Source organism: Colias philodice, chromosome 10 (genome assembly GCF_061535455.1).
Source record: "Colias philodice isolate Cphi_HAF_F1 chromosome 10, ilColPhil1 Martin Lab GWU primary, whole genome shotgun sequence".
NCBI lineage: Eukaryota > Metazoa > Arthropoda > Insecta > Lepidoptera > Pieridae > Colias > Colias philodice.
The window spans coordinates 7,718,218-7,738,470 of NC_143095.1; the positions used below are offsets into that span (position 1 = coordinate 7,718,218).

The window sequence follows — 20,253 nt, forward strand, 5'->3', positions numbered from 1 at the left end:
TGTATTATATTCTTTAGTCTTTATTATACAGTTTAGAATTATACGCCCCCTGGAGAATAACTAGGTACCTACTTGAAATACTGGATATAGCAAATTTTGGCCGCAAAGAAACATTCCTTAGTTTTTAAAAAGAAATAGACTGCATTTTGGGGTTTACAGAGGAACTCTAGGGTCCATAGAAAATTTACACCCCGTATATTTTCCTGATAATATTTCATAATTCCTGTTAAAACGGCAATTAACTGATTGTGTAACAGTGTAACAATTTTCAAATGGCACTAATATTAATATTGATTTGTAAAATGTAGAGTTAGTTCACTTCTGAAATTTAAAGGCATCGCTTCACAATTTATAACAATTAGCGAGATTGATAAATGTATTTCATGATGTCTGTGTTTTAACGAACGAGTAATAAAAGCTGAAGGTTCAGTGCCATCCAAGTTCACGCCTTGAAAGTTATGGCAATGATTAAGCTTCCTAAAATGTATTGAAGATTCATGCTCATTTAAGTGCAGGCTGATCCAGTACATCATTATAATAAGCAAATAATTTTAAATGGCGTTTGTGTTTTGCAATTCGTATGCGGTATAAAATGTATGGGAATTTAACATTCATTATAAAAGTCACAAGATAATAAAATGACTCCTTTTGTGTCTTATCGTCTTATCTTATTTATGATGAATTAAATGATAAATAAATGACACATTGTTTTTATAAATAATCTGATAAAATGATATAATTTGCAAGTGGAGTACTATTCTGCTGAATATGGTCGTACGTTGGCACGGCGCACGTGAGGCAGTGTGCCGCTCGCTCTTGGCCGGTCTACACGTGTCGCGCTCTACCAACATGAAGTCGCACCGACTTCAAGCGCTCGTTCGGTTCCTCTAAAGTCTAAATAAAGGCAGGATAGGCGAATTTTCGTGCACAGAATTTTTAATCACAAAAACAATACTTGTGACGTATTAACAATAGATTACGACAGCGGATATAGTTCAGTTTTTTTAATAATGGATAAGTACATATTGTGAAGTGTAAAATAATGTTGATTTTCCTAGTGCAGTTTATGGTATGAACTTGATGGTTTCTAAATTGTGTGAATCGTCAACAAAAAAGTTCACCGTGAGAATGGATGTTTGAATCGGGAAGTTTGGTTCCGTAAATAAAGGCAAAATGTTGGCCGTTAAAAACTTTTTTATGCCCGAGAAAAGGGTGGACTCTCCCAGATTCTCCCGCATGCCTGAAGCTCTTATGAGATCAATTCGACGTCGCTCTTTGAGGGTAAAGAGGACGAAATCTTTGGTTCTTGTAAACGAGAAGAGGAAATCTGGTGAGTGGTAGCGTATTACATATTTCAACGACATTTAGTAGTAGCATATTGCGCTTAGTTTAAATTCGTGACTGTAAAGAAAATTAATTTTAAATTATTCCGCTTTATTAGTTTCCTAAGTGCGTTTGAATAAACCGGTAGTTATAATGTTCAAAGGGATAGGAGGAAATAGACATTCTGTTACATAAGATATTTGAATACAGATCTTGTATAGATTTACGTCAATAAGTTGTAGGTAAATTCATAGTAAAATAATCGAAAGGTTTTAACACTGCGTAATTTAATTTACCGTTTATAGAGTACAATGTTGCTAATATAGATAATACTGTACTAACAGGTTTCTTGACGTGTTACAAAAATAATTTTATTGTGCTTGTACTCGCAGTATCTCTATGTGAATAAAATAATTCTTGTTTAACTGATTAAACTTTACATGACTTACACGATTTAAAGAGTTATTGTAGACTGTAGAGTCATTTCAAATATATACCTAAATCATTTGATTTGACACTAAATTCTTAATTACACACAATATGTCTTGATTATTTTGTTTAAAAAAATACTAATTATAAGTGGGGAGATTTGTTAATTTGTTAGATTTATTACCTCCTGTCTATTATTTATTGTAATGAATAAAATTGAAGTTTAGAAATTGCAATTTTTTCTTACTTTAATTTAAATAGATAAATATTTAATTTCTTTTCAGTATAATTATGATTTATATAAACACTAGTTAAACGAACTTTCGTAAATGTAAATTCCGTGGTAATTATTGGTGCTTATCCCAGGCAAGTACCTATATTATTTAACACAAAAATGATATACCTAAATTGCCGTTTAATTTTAAATGTTAATAAAAAAAAGTATAGGTATGTACATTAAAAAGTATATTTTACACTTTCGCAATAATGATAACATGTGAATTAAAACACCTACGTTTTATATTAAGAGATTAGAAATTGTTGCAAGACATTAGAAATCATTTCGTTTCAATTATACAGTCTGTATCATTCGTAAGGGCGTTTGTCCACTACAAGGAATTTTACGGTCCGGCATTCCGATTTTTTACGGTCCGGTATAGCACGCAATTAATCTAAATACTAGCTTGTGCACTATACGTAATTTTACTGTCCGACATTTTACTTTTCCCTATTCCGGATGGTTTTTTGTGTCTACGAGTCGCTGTAGGTATAATTGTTTTCGAATGCCCACTTGCTTGGATTTTACTGTTTTTACTGCATATGCCAATTGAAAGCAAGCTCTTGTTTTACTTTCTTTTAGTTGGCAATGAGATTTGAGAAGTCGGTATTTTTATTTTATATACATTGACCAAGCATTGACCTATAATTATTATCTAAGTAAGTGTTGGTAAGTTAAAGTTCAAGTGGGAATAGCTTTAGCTCCTCGTCACCGATTAAAATAAATAAGTGAAACACGCATTTTAAATCTCTTACGGAACTTTACTTTTTATTATAACGAAATAATATAATATTTCACCTTCTATATTTTTTACTCGTTTCTTGTAAAATGCAAAAACAATCATTTATGATAGCATTATACCGCCAAACTTCTTTGAACTGTACCGCACTGATCCGAGTAAAGACGGACAGGTGCACAAGCAATTCATCGGTTTTTTCATGCCACACCGGACCGTAAAAAATCGGAATGCCGGACAGTAAAATTCCTTGTAGTGCACAAGCGCCCTAACTCGGCTTGAAATAATTAGATATTTCGCATCATGTCATTGACATTGGCATCTTTCTTATTCTATTTTCAGTTTATGTGTATCATCGTTGCATTTACATCAAAGGAACATAGAGCTAGAGCAAGAGCATTCTTTCGTGATCTTTTAGTGCAAACGAAAACTCGTATTCAGTGTTGTTCAGTATCAGAACATTGCATAGAATCTTTTCGAACGTACTAAAAACAACTAAAGAATGCTCTACGCCCGTTTACACTAAAATAATTTGACATAGTAGGGTTCTTAGGTGGGGTTAGAATGGACGCGAATTACACACGCGAGACACTTATTAACGCACTTAGAAAATGTGTCCATAAGTTTTAAAACATTAATATTTTAGACTGTTACCTTTTGCCGTGGTTACCTCGAAGAGATCATTACTTTATGTTTATAAGACTAAACTATTAGACCATTACTACAGCGATCTTCTATGATAAAGCCGCCGAATAAGTCTTGGATTTTTTTACAATATTTCTTAGGTGTTTATATTTCTATATTTCTATATATCTATATTCTATATATCTATATATGTACTAATAACAGTGATAGGGTTTATTTTTGGCAATGATTCGCGATCGCCCCAATATTATAGCATAAAGTATAAACCATTCTTCTAGTAGCACATCAAAATGCAACAATTTAGACCATATCTTAGACAACTCTACATATCATGGAAGTCTTTAGTAGGTACAGGTCTACAAATTTACGGGAAATCATTATGTAAGGTGGAGATTTAGATGTTGGAGACATTATAATTAAGTATAGAGTTAATTTAATGGCTTAACGGGAACTAAACACATGTTCCCTGGAGAGATAGACGTATATTTTTCTTCTTAGCTGTTTGTTTCAGGAAGGGTTTAATATATTGCAACAAAATACACATATAAATAATTAATCAGACTTATCGATATATATTGCACACATATACTTTAAAACTTTATTTGATATGGTACGCCCCAGTTCCCTACCAAAATTTTCTGGATCGTAGTTACTGTTATTTTACCACTAAAATAATCTAATTTGACCGGATTAGTGATGGTATTCATTGATATCGTATATTGACATCATTTGTATGTACGTCGTACATTTATAATAATGAATAACATTCTTAAAGAGGAACTGCTATGACGTCCACGGTCTCACATGTAACATTGCGCACGCGCATGTGTACCGAACACGTGTTTTCCGAGTTTTATCACTTTGTAATTAGCGCCATGTTTATGTTTTAATGCGATAATTCTCACGGTAATTGTTTCTTTACAGTAGATACGAGGAAAGAGTGAAAACACTTTTTGTTTGAACAAAGTGAATGTTATTCAATGACATACGAAAAATAACAAACAGCCTACGTTGTTGCCTATTGAATATTTACTAAATGTAGAGGCAATTCGTTCTCTAAATAATTTGTTTTATTTCACTCCGCCAAGCTCCTAATTTTTTTCATGATTGTTCATATAGTAGGAAGGTACCTAACTAACTTGATAGTAAGCTTTGATGAAGTTTGGAACAGAGCTGATGAAATATAAGTTGAAAAGGTCACCTTTGGTCATTAGCTTTGTCCTTAAAACAAAACTACATGCTAGTGAAATAAGGGATAGAAATATGTATGTCTATCACGCGATAGTGCGAAGTGCACACGAGCGAAGCCGCACACAAAAAGCTAGGCATTTACAAAAGTGCAAGTGCCCTTTTAAACTGAAATTAAATTTAAACTGTTACTGTGTAATTTTGATGCCCACGCAATACTAAATAATTATTACCTCCGTATAAGCAACTTTGCCTATTCATAGATCGATAGATTATATAATTATCGGAATTAGAGGAATATAAATTGAGTAGCGCTCATTTTACATTTAAACCTAATTAGACTATTAAAAAACAATTTTGTAATTATAACCCAATGTAATGAGGCCTATTGTTTAGAATTGTTAACGATAAAATCATAGTCGTTAATAAATATCGTATTATTATTATGAAATTTTGAAGTGAGCGATTGTTATCTTAGACGAGGGTTGAAAAGCTAGCCTAGAAACTATCAGTTTCGACTAATATCGATTTTGCGACACTGTATGTTAATTCGTAGATATTAATGGTGGATATGATTATTTGTTAGTGATATTTAAAAATTATTATCGAACAATTTCATAGTACTTGTGTGCTAATTTATCATTGTTTTAACAATATATTATTGAAATTCACTCTACAAGTAGGATACGTTACAAAATTTTCCTTAAATAAATATCATTATTAAAATAACATACCGAAATACTCGACCTACATAACGACCTACCTATATAAAATACACTAAAAAAGTCTTTTAAATGGTCTATAAGTATAAAAAGTTCATAAACAGGTAGTCTACGTATCCACCCCCAACCCCTGATCTAATTACTTTGCACCTGGCAAGCGCGTGCCAACCCTAATGTCAAGTAATACGTTACATAACTTTGATAAACATTCACTGGACATTTTTTATTGGTTTACTAGTTTAGGGCTTTGCGAGGTATGTTAATTGACATTAATCTAACATCTGCATCCCTTTATTGTTTATTGATTTAACGCTTTGAATACGTAATGAGAATGCAAAGGATTTTATTCAAAAGTTTGGGTTTTAATTTTTAATGGATTTTTGCCGCGATTTCCTCATTATATTATTTAACCGGAAGCTTCGAACACTTTACGAACGAGCATGGTTACGGGGAAACTAAGATGTTTTAACATATCTTTACGGTCATACACGGAAAATCCGTTAAAAGGTCTTTATTTTTTGAGTAAGTGAAATATGCTCTACATTCTTTAAAGGTACTACTTCGTCGCATTCAACCCTTTTCTATTATCAGATACCGTGTTATATTCTAGAATATACTAAGTGTTTAATCTCATTATGAACAGCCTCTTTATGTCTTACGTAAACTATAAGGTTAAGACTTTAAGACCTCATTCGCACGAGAGTTAAAAAAGCGTTGCGTTAAAACCCGGCGTTGGCGCTTTTTAAACGTTCTCTCTGTGGTTGTTCATACTAACGCTTTAAAATCACTCATTTCTCGTCTCTGGCTTCAGTAAGACGTGGAAATGGTTTCTGCTAAAATAATTACGTAATGTCAGTTGCGTAATATCTTTATGATATTTATATTATTATATTTGCTTAGAATTCCTCGGAAAGTTTGTTCTTAATAAACCACTTGTAGGTACCTACTTAGGTATTTGTTCAAACTCGTCATCGATAAACATGTTACTTAAAGGAATATGATAAAAATACCTACTGTTTTAATTTTTATATGTTAGGTATATTTGAAAGAAAGAAAGAAGGAAAGATTGGCACTAGCGATTTGTGTTATTAAAAGACGAAAAAGAAAACAAAAGGCATTCTGGGTACATCCTCTGAATGAACAGAGATACTTAAAAGGGCAGTTTGTGACACTGTACGAAGAGTTAAGGCAATACCCCGGAATTTTTTTAATTATTTTCAAATGTCTATAACGATTTTGAATACAGGAACGGACGAGACTCCACATCTATAATTAATAGTTCGGGATCAACAATCCACGACATCGTATCGATTTTCTGATGATTATAAGCACAACAAACACGTGCCACCGCTGAGCGAGCGTGCGGCATACTGAACGCAGCGCCGGCGCTTTTTTAGCGCTCGTCTGAATAATAGTAAGAAGTTTCCTATGGTCTATTTTATTTAACGCCCAACGCCGAGCGTTGAAAATAGAACACTGCGCGATAAAAAAGCGTCGCGCTTTAAAAGCGCTGACGTGTGAACATATACTTGGGAATGCATTTGTTCTATTTGGACGCTTTTTTAACGGACGTTAAAAAAGCTCTCGTGTGAATGAGGTCTAATGATTAAGATTTTAAACGTTTTATGCTGAAATGTATGAAACTACGCAGTTATACAGCGTAGTTCAGTTTTGCTGGTTAGAAAACTATGAATATTAATTTTAATGATTTGACGCGGAAAATTCATTTTGCGGTTTCCGACGGAAATCAGATATCAAATAAACAATTGCATTCGTAGCTTTATGCATTTGCTTCAGCTGTTTATTCGCATAATTTCAGTTATTTTTTCTCTTATAATATATTTGAAATAACGTACTCTACATAGAGTTTTGTAATATTTTGTCGTTTTCGACATAAGTATAAAAACGTATTCCTTCATTATTCAGAATTATCATGAAATATTATTAGCGTAAGAATGAAAATCTTCACGATGAAAATCGTAAAAAATATTATGTAAATATCTATTATGTATTTGATTTGGACCTACCACATTCAGATGGTAAAACAAATATTTTAAACAGTTTATTTAGTAATCTGTTGGTGATAAATATAATATAGATCAGTAATGAGTATCAAAATTTATATATAAACAGAAAAGAATTATTAAATATGCCGCTATCTGACTGATCCAAGTTAAAACGTGAGTATAGTTGAGAGCGGAATCTATTATAACAATAGTGAACCAAAATTATCTACTGAATCGTGATATGACCCGATATGAACGGCCCAATTCGAACAATTGTGGATCCAGTCCAATAGCTCCGAGGTTGCATTTAATATTGAACGAACTGCAGCCTTGCCATTTATATTCTCATTGCTAACAAATGAACCACGAAAAGTATCTTTGTTGGATTTTTATTATTTCCTTTTTATTATTCGTTAAGTAGCACTTTTTGTTGACTAATGAGAAATAAGAAGAATTGAAGAAAGAAATCAACGTGTTGAAATTTTTGATTAACATAGAAAATGGTCCATGTCTCTAGGTCCCTTAAGATTGCGTTATAAATTGTAAGATTGTCCGAGTCTTCTTTAATAAATAAGCTTCTCGGTTTCAAGGGAATACGCGAGGAAAGCTTATATTGTTCTCGTAATAAGTTATAGAACCAATTCAGCCTACAATGTAATGGCGAAGGTCGAAAATAGAAAAAATGACCTTAACATAATATCTAAGTTTATGTTAAACTTGTTATGTGTAACGAAGTTTGTACTTAATTATATACTAATGTGGTAAGTTAAACTACTAAGAGAAGTATACAGAAAAATATCAAATGAATACTTTGTCTATTTCAGAAGGAGGAATATTTTATTTTGCGTATTTGCACTGTATGTTTAGGTTATTATATTATACATAGTAATTATATATAGTAAATGGATACGATATGAGTAAAGCAATAATTTTAGAAGTTGCATGACAAGTAAAGTCTCTAAACTCTACTAGTTCGACTTTCCATTCAATATTGATGAATAGTGTAGATACACATGAGATACACACAATGAAGATTCATTGTAATTTGTAATGTAATATTGTCTTACAATCCAATAAAATAATGTAACTAAACAATAAAGGAAAGGTCCATTACACAACTCACTATCGAATATTGCAAAACTTTCGCATACGTCATAATAAATTCATTTAATACCTATCATCTTACGGAAGTTGCGCTCAAATAGACGATATGATACGAGCGCGAGCGGAAAATTATGGTATATTTTATTATATTTATTGGACTATTGTACTTTTTGATTCATTTTTAGTTGTTCTAATTAAGCAACAAAGAATCGTATTAATAGAATAGTCAATACTTCACAGTACTTCACAAAGTTAGGGTTGAGCCAATTTTTACGGTAGGTGTTAAATTCAAACAGTTCAGTACCTGTAACAATTCTCAAGTTAATAAAATATATTTTTTTATAAAATTCGTAATAGTTGTTAATAATCTATAGTTTTATATTTATAATGTTTCCATCAAATGAATAAAGATTTCGGATATCAAAACTTTCGCTCACAAAAGTTCTACGTCGCTTCTACTCATTTTCTTCATGTAATGCGGCCTAACGTCCCACAATTTATTGTGGCCACGGGGAAAAGCTTATGTTATTGAATAGGTTCCAACGATATATTACGTCGCATGGAGTTTGCCCCATGACGCTCCGGGGATCGTAGCGAGGTCAATTGGGAGTGACATTTCATCTGTAATGCATGGACCGAAGGTGTAAAAGTTTAATGATATGTTTACGTTGCATCTATAAACTCGGTTTTGGTGAAGCTGGGTGTCATTACTGCCTCCCTGAATATATGATGATATATTATGTGACCAATTTTTGAATTTAAGTCATCGTTACTCATACACATAAATATATAATATACTAGTATCGATTACGTATTTAAATAGCAATTGCAATTTTATCTCTTTACAAGAATACAATATTTGTAGAAAATTCTGCAAAATTTAATTCTGGGATAAGAAAGGAAAGAAAATCTAAATTATTATCACCATGGTCGAATTACAAAATGAACTCTTACGCCGATTTAAAACTTAGCTTTACTCTCGAAGTAAAGGCTATGGAGTTAGGTATTACTTAAGCAATTTTCTAATTACAAGTTACCAAGATCCTGTTAACCATGTCAGCATTACGTATATATCGAATTAATTAAAATACAAGATTCTAAAAAGGAAAGCCGTTTTCTTTGGAGACGCGTACATATTGAAAGAAATATAAAAATGTGTGCGTGTACTAGAGTACACACGTAAGAAGTGAAACTTCTTTATGTCCTTATTTTTCAAAAAATAATTTACTATATACAATATTAAAGAAATACGTTAGTCACACGCTCGTCGCTACCTACTTAAATATTTACACCGGCCGCTGCTGCAACTCGCTCGCTTCGCTCGCTCGGCTCGTGCGGTAGTTCAAAAGTTAACCTAAGATGCTCGTCGCTTCGCTCCTCGCTACCTATTTACATATTTACACCGGCTGCTGCTGCAACTCGCTCGCTTCGCTCGCTCGGCTCGTGCGGTAGTTCAAAAGTTAACCTAAGATGCTCGTCGCTTCGCTCCTCGCTACCTATTTGAATATTTACGCCGGCCACTGCCGCGACTCGCTCGCTTCGCTCGCTTGGCTCGTGCGGTAGTTCAAAAGTTAACCTAAGATGCTCGTCGCTTCGCTCCTCGCTACCTATTTAAATATTTACACCGGCCGCTGCTGCAACTCGCTCGCTTCGCTCGCTCGGCTCGTGCGGTAGTTCAATAGTTAACCTCAGATGCTCGTCGCTTCGCTCCTCGCTACCTATTTGAATATTTACGCCGGCCACTGCCGTTTTCAGCTTATAAAGGATTTCGACTTAGGCGGATTTTGATTGGACAGAGAGTTTGAGGTTTATTCTTATAAATTTTGAATTCATAAAATTATAATTGAACACCTGACACCAATCAAGCAAACACGTGTTTACGTGAGTCATAGATTTATTATCGTATACTCCTAAAATGTTTTCTAAGAAACAATAGTGTACTTACATTGTCGGCACGTTCTTAAAGTCGGTTACTTATTTTTGTTCGAACAATAGAGGTAATAAATTCCTAATGATCAAGTTGTAAAGGTTGTAAAATAAAAAATATTCTATATTAAAACGTATATATAATATGTGCGTCATTAATTTCTGACTGTTTCGAAATTTGGTGCAAAATAAAATAATTTGGAAAATCCAAAAGTGCACGCCTCATAATTTTTTTTTAATAAATATTTATTAATTATTATTTTTGTTTATTTAATAACAATTAAACCACATCGAATCAGACCCTGAAAAATGAAAGGGTTCTATTCCTGAGCATACTCAAGCGTAAGAGAAAAAAAAAGACTCGATTAGTAAAGTATTTCGGTCGCTATCGTGTTAACAAGAAAAAGGATCCGCACATACAGACACACGGACGTCCAAGACAGAACTTTTTTAAACTGTTTTTTAACTAGTTTAAATAACAAAAATGACATCAAAAATATCATGAACGTTAAAAATAGTGTTTTTTCTTAATATGTGTGTGTATGTATTATCTTACAAGTGCAATGTATGATACATAAAGACATTTTAAGTTTGAAAAATCAGATGTTTTGCGCGAAGTGACAGTAGTACCCACCTCAACGCTTCGCTTATGAGGCGTGCAATAGTGTGTACTTAAATAAAATTTGTAAAAAATCAATAAAATAAAACAATTGAGTAAAGATCTATAGGCATATTATGTATGTATTTATACAAGATATGTATATATATTTATACAGGGAACTTCTCAACGTGTTATCTATGAAATTATACTTTTACTCATTTGTTTAATTTTATTTACACAATGTTTTATTTTGCATCAAATCTCGAAACAGTCAGAAATTAATGACGCACATAGTACATAATATATACATATTAAGACAGAGGTTAAGCTTAAATAACTTGAAAAATAAATAACATGATCACGCCCACGTGTTGGTGTTTTAAAAAATTCAATCATAAACTGAGAATAACTGTAAATATTTTAGAATTAGAAAAATAAATATGTACCACAATAACATTCAAGTATTAGAAAAAATTTATACATAATTCCACCCACGTGCTAGTGTATCTATACATATTATCTATACATAATAAAATAAAATTGAAAAAATTGAAAAATACAATCAAAAAGTGAGGTTAATTTTAAATAACTTAGAAAAATAAATACCATAATTACACCTAAGTATTAGAAAAAGATATGTAATTACTTACTTTTTTTTTAAATTCACTGGAATTAGAATAATTAAAATAAACACTTTGATTGTGCTGATCACTTTAATATAATATTATCACGTCACCATAGAGCGTTGGAAATAAATACGAGTGCAATAGAAAAACGGTCAAGTAAAGTGGTAGGACGTACGTTAAAACGATACGATATCCCTACTCCGCTGGAGAAAGTATACGTCGAATCACGCGTGGTAGGGATAAGAAAAAAAATGTCACGAGTACGGCGTAACGCAAAAATGTAACGCGCGCGGCGTAACGCAAAAAATGTAACGCGCGCGGCGTAACGCAAAAAATGTCTCACAAAATTTTTGTCCACCCCCGATAAAGAAGTTTCACTTCAAAAAGTTATTTTTTCGTGTCTTCGTATAATAATACTCTGTACTGCCTTGCGGTGTTTTCTCTTCGCTGTTGTTTAAAAGTTAACCTAGATCCATTTTTCATACATAGACGTTTAACTGTTATTAAAATATAAAAGTATGTTGGAATTGTAATCACATTGAGCTTGCTATCAGAAAATCACCTGAATGCATATACTCATAACATTTGCATAACTCTTATTTTATTTTTATGAAAAGATTTACACACATAAAAATAAAGTACAGAGCGACAAATTATCGATGATATAGAGTTTGGTCCCTGTGTCATAATAAAAAAACACAAGATTTTTAACTATATATATATTTACTAGCTTTCCACCCGCAGCTTCGCCCGCGCAGTCTAGAAAAACCCGCATAATTCCCGTTCCCGTGGGATTTCCGGGATAAAACCTATCCTATTTCCCGGGGTAAAAAGTAGTCTATGTCCTTTCTCGGGTATCAAAATATCTCTATACCAAATTTCATGCAAATTGGTTCAGTAGTTAAGGCGTGATTGAGTAACAGACAGACAGACAGAGTTACTTTCGCATTTAATTATAATATTAGTATGGATTTATTAATAAAAAATACGAAATAAATTATATTGTTGTTCATTAAAATGATTTCTTGTTTCGCACAAATGAACTGTTCAATTCGATCGTGATGTAATGTTCCAATTTGTGAGTCGAATGATTCACTAATTTATTGCTCTAACAGCTATCACGTCATGTTTATCGTAATTTCTATTGTTTGATCTTTATCGAAATAAATTAACTGTAAAGTTAGATACATCGATCCATTTATATTTAAAAAGTATTTATTTTATGAATATTTAAATAGGTATATAATATTATGTACTAGAGACAAATAATTAAAATACAGATATTTGGTGCGAAAAAATCCAAGCAAAGCTTTCTTGTTTGAATTAACATTAATGAAAGGAATTAAAAAAATATTTACGATAAATGTATTTACATGCCATAGAATTTTTAACCAGCATTCCCAAAAACTTCGCAGTTCAATTTATAGCGTATATTTTTTATTTACCTTTACCATTTGTGTATAAATGACGTTATCGTAAATAATGAATCACATTGCACCGATGCATCGTTTGTTCGAGCCTTATTTAGTGTGATCTTCAGCAGGTTACTTCAATATGGGAGTGAGATCTCCAGGGTCATTGAATCATGATGATAATGAGCTCATAATATATCAACAAGGTTGGTTGATTGAACTGTACTGTATTCAGAGTTCAATAAGGATATTAAACTTTTTATTTCGGCGATTTATTGGTTTCTGAAAAAGTGATTTTAATTTCATCATCGATCGATTTGTTTGTTTATTTTTACAGTGTTTCATCTTCTGCATGACTTGTATAATAATTTACATGTAAATAATATTTATCACTAGAAACACAAGAAAACGTTTTTATTGATACGTATGTATCTATTAGTATTAGCGACCTCCTGAAACTATTTTCCAACCTTGGACGCATTAACCTTGCCAACTCATCCTGCCAAATTAAATTAAGCAAGGTCTATTCAGGTGTTTATTTATTTATTTATATAAGGCACAGTTAAACGAAATAATAGATATTTTAATAACTCACACCTCTGTATAAATGAAAACTATGAGTATTATAATTTTAACCAACTGTGTAATTGAAGACATTATCCAAAATGACGTGGAACTGTTATCAAAATATTGAAAATGTTCAACAACTTTGTGTTAGAATTTGTCGCTTTAGATTGAACGAAATTTAAAATAAGAAAATTTGGAAAATCCAAAAGTGCACGCCTCATAATTTTTTTTTAATAATTATTTATTAATTATTATTTTTGTTTATTTAATAACAATTAAACCACATCGAATCAGACCCTGAAAAATGAAAGGGTTCTATTCCTGAGCATACTCAAGCGTAAGAGAAAAAAAAAAGACTCGATTAGTAAAGTATTTCGGTCGCTATCGTGTTAACAAGAAAATCCTCCGCACATACAGACACACGGACGTCCAAGACAGAACTTTTTTAAACTGTTTTTTAACTAGTTTAAATAACAAAAATGACATCAAAAATATCATGAATGTTAAAAATAGTGTTTTTTCTTAATATGTGTGTGTATGTATTATCTTACAAGTGCAATGTATGATACATAAAGACATTTTAAGTTTGAAAAATCAGATGTTTTGCGCGAAGTGACAGTAGTACCCACCTCAACGCTTCGCTTATGAGGCGTGCAATAAAAGTACCCACGATTTTCAACATACTCCTATCATTTCTCACATATTCTGTACTCCATTCTCACGATCATGCTACTTTAAAAAGCCATTACCTCCCATAGTAAACTGAAAGCGTAATGCGGTCCGTCCGTTCCAATTTTGCTCCGCAAGCAAAGGCTGTAAATGCGGGATTTTAAAATGGAACGTCAAGCCAATTGTGAAAGCCACTCTGGGACTAGAGGTCGCCAGTGACGTGACGCCTCACTGCCTGACCCACTTACTTTTTAAAAGACAACGCAATCTCGTTAGGGCGCCGTGAAATGGGACGGAAAATTGCAGCCGAGATGGACCATATTGTCCTGTGGAAAGGATCGCTTTATGCAGTTTTACCTAGGTTTTCAGTTGCGAACTATTTATAATTAGTTAGTTCCGATTTTCTTATCAGTTTGTTTCGATTTGATTTAATAACAGAAATTGATACATTTCTTAATTAATGTTGATTTGCGCGGATTTCAAACGCTAACCTCTGGACGATACGGACTTTAATCCACTATGAATACTGTAATAAATTATGTTTTTTTATGTAGGTACTTAATATCTACTTAAAAAATTATTACTCTTAATTGTACAACCGTACATAGTAGGTACCTACGTCAATTGAAAGCTAATATTTCTCCATAACAATTTACGTCCTCTACAGAACAAAGATACTACATTATGCGTATTAAGACGATACACAAAAAAATATCCACTGCTTGGCGGGCGGAGTCTAATAGCTCGCTATCGCGAACGCGGGTGTGCGCGAAGTCATTCTTGCAAACTCGCCGCGCTGCCGCTGGCCGACTCGGGACAAACATGTATGGAGTCGTCATACAGTTATACCTAATAGATATTGTTATACATTTATTTAATTGTTGATTTATTGATTTTATTTTCTTGCTTATAAACAAATAATCTTCTTTTTAACAACTACTTAGACATTATTAATAATTATTATTATTTCGTAATGTTTACTTTATTACAAAATAATACAGGTTATCTATAATAGGTGTGGTCGGAATGATATTTTTTTAAATAAAAAAATTGTTTTAAAAAAAACACAAAATATATTGACGCATGTATGTATTTATTTTTTGCACTCTATTATAATTGTAATTATTCATTACAAATAATAAAAATAAAATAGCCAGAACAAAGTTAGACCCTGGTAGGGTAGGTAGGCAGGTACAGCAATGTGAGACGAACACTGGCTTATTTATACCAATAATAATGTATTATAAACATTAAATTAAGTTTACAACAAAAATACATAATATTAGCTAATGTGAAAACGAATCAACCAATCATCCCACAACAATGAAATGTGCACACAAATATTCATCCAAATCGGTTCATGTGATTAGGAGGAGTGACTGCAGCGCCATCTTCCGGGCCCAATTGTGTTTCCAGATCACCCAGGAACTCAATTTAATATATGTACTTACACAAAATTTTTCGAAATGAAAACTCACATTACTATGTAAATATGAATATAAACCTGTTTTAGTACTAAGCTATTTCCCGCACAGGTGTAGTAAGTATAAATGAAATAAATATCAACATCAAATTCTTTATACAACATACTACCACCTACTAAGAAATGTAATTCTTGAAATTTTTTCGTATTTTTTTTAAATATAATACTACTCCAATGAGCTCCTGTTCCATATTACGTCCACCATGCTTCCACTAAGTTCACCATGATTTTTTATTTCTTTGCACTTTGTTGCTTTTTGCTAAAAATGGAATCATGCGATAAAAAAAGTAGAGCGTTGATAACATACATTTTTGACTGAATAAAGGTACTTACGAAGGAGTGGGTTCACATTGTGAACAATCAGTGGGTTTATTTTCCTTCTGGATTCCGGATTTCTGAAAAGATTATCTATGCTATAAATGAAAAAATCTTACACATTCGTTATGTACTTAAAACAGGGGTACACATCAAACATCGTCTATAATACAATTATCATCAAATTTAAAATAAAACCAACTTACTTCATTAATTTGTTCCAATTGTAAGCATTCTTTTTCCTCCAACCTTTATGTTTCTTCTTCTTATTTTCTTTATTGTCCCCATTTGTCTCATTTTGTCTTATCGTGTTGTCACCCTTTGTTACGATTGCGCGAGCGACACAAGTTCCCCGTGTGACGGCCGTAGCGGGAATGACTCGTGCAGCGATCGGGGTAGGAAGGTACAGGGCGGCTCTCGCTATATTGGCTGGTCGCGCGCTAATTTCAAGTATTTCTTGTTTATTTCAAAACCATCGCATATTTCAAAATTCTAAATCGGTAGACGTATAGGTTGTATATTTTATAGTTAATATCCAAAAAGTCGTAACTTTACGTTTGTTATTTTGAAGATGCCAGAGATTAAAAAAAAATAACAATGACAACTTTGTATTTTTTTTCTATCGAGAAAATATCATGGAATCATGTTTCTAAAACGGTAGACGAATTGTGTTACTATTGAACTTTCTTGTCAAGAATTTTCATCACGACAACTTTAATAATATAAAAATTACGAAGGTTTAAAAAGGGCCGTAAATGTTAGAAAAATTAATTCATCACCTTAAGGAAACGTACATAATAATATTACAAATATTATCCCGATTCCATGTTCAAAGTTCGAATGCCGACGCATTTTGAAAACGTCGCACGTGCTCATACAGAGCAGGAAACGGAAACGATTGTCCCTCATCGATTCAATCGCGAAATAGCGCTGGCAAGCACGCGTTCTGATTCAAGTGCCCACTTAGCGCGGGAACCGCCCGCGTGTTACTATGTTGGGGAATAGTGGTGAAACAAGGCCGAATACAATTTGAATTTAAAAAAAAAGTTCTTGTTCGTTGCTGTTCCCTCCGAAGATGAAACAACGATTAACGAAAAAAGTTAAATTTATAAAAGGAATAGCATTTAAATTTAGTGATGTCTGTTATCATTTTTCAGATAATGAAGTTAGATATTATAATATTTTATCGAACTCTATTTTTGCATTTTAAGATTTAAAACACAAATTTTCTTCGGACAATGTTCCAAATTCATGTACTTTTAGATGAGAGAGAATCAAATGGGTTTCATTTACGCCAACATCTACCTATATAAAAGTTTTAAAATTGCTTCGAGAGTTTAAATAGAGCAAAAATTAATTTTTTAATATATTTTTTTTATAATTAATCACACTAGTCGGTCGTCTCTTCGTTTCTCATACTGTTTTGTCATTAACCATAATATAAACATCATTAAACCGTGTGAAAGGGCCCCCGTTTATTGTTGATTGAGAAAAAATGTAGGCGTTGCCGGGTAACCGACAATAATGACTTAATAATGATCCAAACGAATAAGAAATTCACGTATCAGAAAACATATAATTATGAACATTGAGAGGTGGTCTTGTAGGGGCGAACTTAGGGATGTTGCTGATTTATCGATAAACGGATATCGTCGATGTGTATTTTACTAGTTGACAAATTGTAAGTAGTGATTATAAAATACTGAAACGGTAAACGCCCTTTGTTAGCTCCTATCGAACAAAAAAGATTTCCCTGTTTGAGAAAAAGATTAGACTAGGTGCACTCTACTTTCTTATCTATGTGTAACGTGATGTGATAAAATAGATTATAATATTTATCGGATTTAGATCAACTTATTTATACGCTGTGTGCCGAATTTGTTAAATGCCCTGAATAATACTTCCAGTATATTTTTATTCTGTATTCAGGTTATACATGATAATCTAAATAGATTTTGATACTTCGCCTAGTTTTAATAATAAATTACTTTACATACAATAATTTAGCTTAAGCTTTGTGGTTTTTGGTATGCTTTATAAAAAAATAAAAAGCCATTGCTTTTATTTGTATGATTATCTGAAGAATTAGCAATTTATTGAATATTCTATATTATACTTTGATACTAGGAAGCTTTTGTAACAAGTTCAATTCAAATAACCCCATTCAAAATAAATCAGATCATTACCCTTAATGCAATCATCGATAAAATCTAAACAAGGAAATAAACAACTAATCTATCGATATCTCCTGACATCACAACATCGATAAAGGCCGATAAACGATTGCGTCACTAGCCAAGAATAGGGTTTCGCTTACCGCGCGAGTATGAAAGATTTCGTAATCTATTCGCGAAGGGATCGCACAAAAGGTGTTCTGGTCGGATGGCAGATGTTATACAGGTACCCAAATCAGAGCAAGCAGATGTATAGCAAGACAGACAGTCGGCTATTGTTCGTTTTAATTAAATTACTGCTCTTGAGAGTTGTGATTTCGTTATTGCATCGTGTGTACGAGCTTGTCTCGCGTTTATTGTTGGTTCTTGAGAGCTGAGTGTCTTGTCAATATTTTGAGGTTTAATTAATTCTCCAGGTGATAAATAGACCCTAGTTACTTAATAAGTTTTCTGTAGTACTGTTCTCTACATAAACGTACCAAATTTAAAAATGAATCTAAAATATTATGTTTATGAAATAATTTATAGTATTTCGCGTGGGTTCCATGTTTGCTTCTGGACACTTTTGTTTATGTACTCGTATATGAGTTATATTTTACAAACTGAATCACGGATGATTCAATTTAGGTATCTTTAATCTTTAATTCGCATATCCTGTACGTATTATTGTGCATATCCTGCAATATATTTAAGGAACTACATAGCCTTAATTATTTAAATATTAAATATACTTACCTAATTATTTAAAATTTCATATTTTGAACCTAACCCGTTTAAAAATTTACACGTAAATTTTCAAAATTTATTTGGCCGATTTGGATCACGATATTTGTCCTCTATCCTTGATGGAATCCATTATGATAAGCTAAAAACGAGCGGAAGTCACGATGTCAAATGGCCATTACCCCTTTTCCGATTTTGTACCCCTAATCCGGCGATGTGGGGCTTCAGTAGGTCAAACCGCCAAGCCTCCGCAGGCGTGGTGACATTCACAGGGTTATACAATGTTGTCAGGCTTCTCTTCTATCGAAATATACTAAAATCATGTTATCAAAACATCAAATATTTAATAATATTTGAGAAAGTACGTTTAATGTAGAGTTAAGATAACAATTTTTGTATTAGACGTGATTAGACTTCCAAAGCTATGTAAATGAATTCTAAAAGTCATGTACGATTTAAAAATGTTATTGATGAATGATATAAGCAATATAATATTTTCTAAGTTTCCACTTCAATCCAAAATGCATAAAAAAGAATGAGCTATTGGTACGTATCCTTTTAAATATAATAAGGATAAGGATAAATATAAAATAAATATATATATTTAATAAGAGATTAATTATGCAAATAATAAATGTGTTTATTTCTTAAATGCACATAAATATAAAACATAATAATATACCAGATGTTCGAAACATCGTGTTAAGCCATCAAAGATGAGCTCATTGTTTTATCAGGTCACCATATTAAAAATATATAAATGACTAGGTACATATAATTCACTTATTAACGACTTACGAGTAAGTAGTTAATTAATGCGTTTTATCGTACCTTCTGTCTATTTAGATCCTTTCAACGAATAGGTACCATTTACCAAATACCAATGCTATAAATTTAATGATACAATAATTCAACAATATTGTATAACACAAGCCCTTACGTATTGCGCCGCGTGTGTCCACTTCTAAGCGACCATTATTTTTTCCACAATATTTTTTCCGATCGGTCATCGATCTCTACGCGAAAATAACACTTATAACTATTTCATAGGCGATAGAATTGTATCTATTTTGATCTCTTTGAGCAGTTTTTATATCTAAATTGTATAAAGTAGGAGGCAGATGCGTCTCACGCTCTATTTTAAATACTATTCACGTCACACGCTCCCGATGAAGATGAAAAGCGAAATCCGATTTATGATCATGAATAACATTTTGTAGTTCAGATATGTCTTGTAAACTTTAATTTACTACCGAGCTGGAGACGTCTGTATTGATTTCTGGTGTATAATTAAAACTATGACTTCACCGCTTTTGTGACTAAGGAT

At 32.4% G+C, this 20,253-nt stretch overlaps 1 protein-coding gene and 1 long non-coding RNA gene across 3 annotated transcripts in view; one reads left to right on the forward strand and one right to left on the reverse strand.

The window, feature by feature from the left end:
• Positions 1–20,253, forward strand: part of CenG1A (Centaurin gamma 1A) — a 138,784-nt gene that overhangs the window by 76,691 nt on the left and 41,840 nt on the right. Inside the window, exon 1 of one of the 2 annotated variants that reach the window (XM_089700061.1) lies at positions 811–1,330. The exons of the other annotated variant lie outside the window; for it this stretch is intronic. Coding sequence (XP_089556187.1) covers positions 1,174–1,330 — 157 coding nt within the window. The 5' untranslated portion in view covers positions 811–1,173. Of the gene's footprint in view, positions 1–810; positions 1,331–20,253 lie in introns of those variants that run through there. 2 annotated transcript variants of the gene reach the window in all.
• On the reverse strand, positions 15,387–16,656 carry LOC149485304 (uncharacterized). Its single transcript, XR_016316204.1, has 3 exons — positions 16,236–16,656; positions 16,048–16,109; positions 15,387–15,973 (listed from the first exon to the last, which is right to left on the reverse strand). It is a non-coding gene; the product is annotated as an uncharacterized LOC149485304 (long non-coding RNA).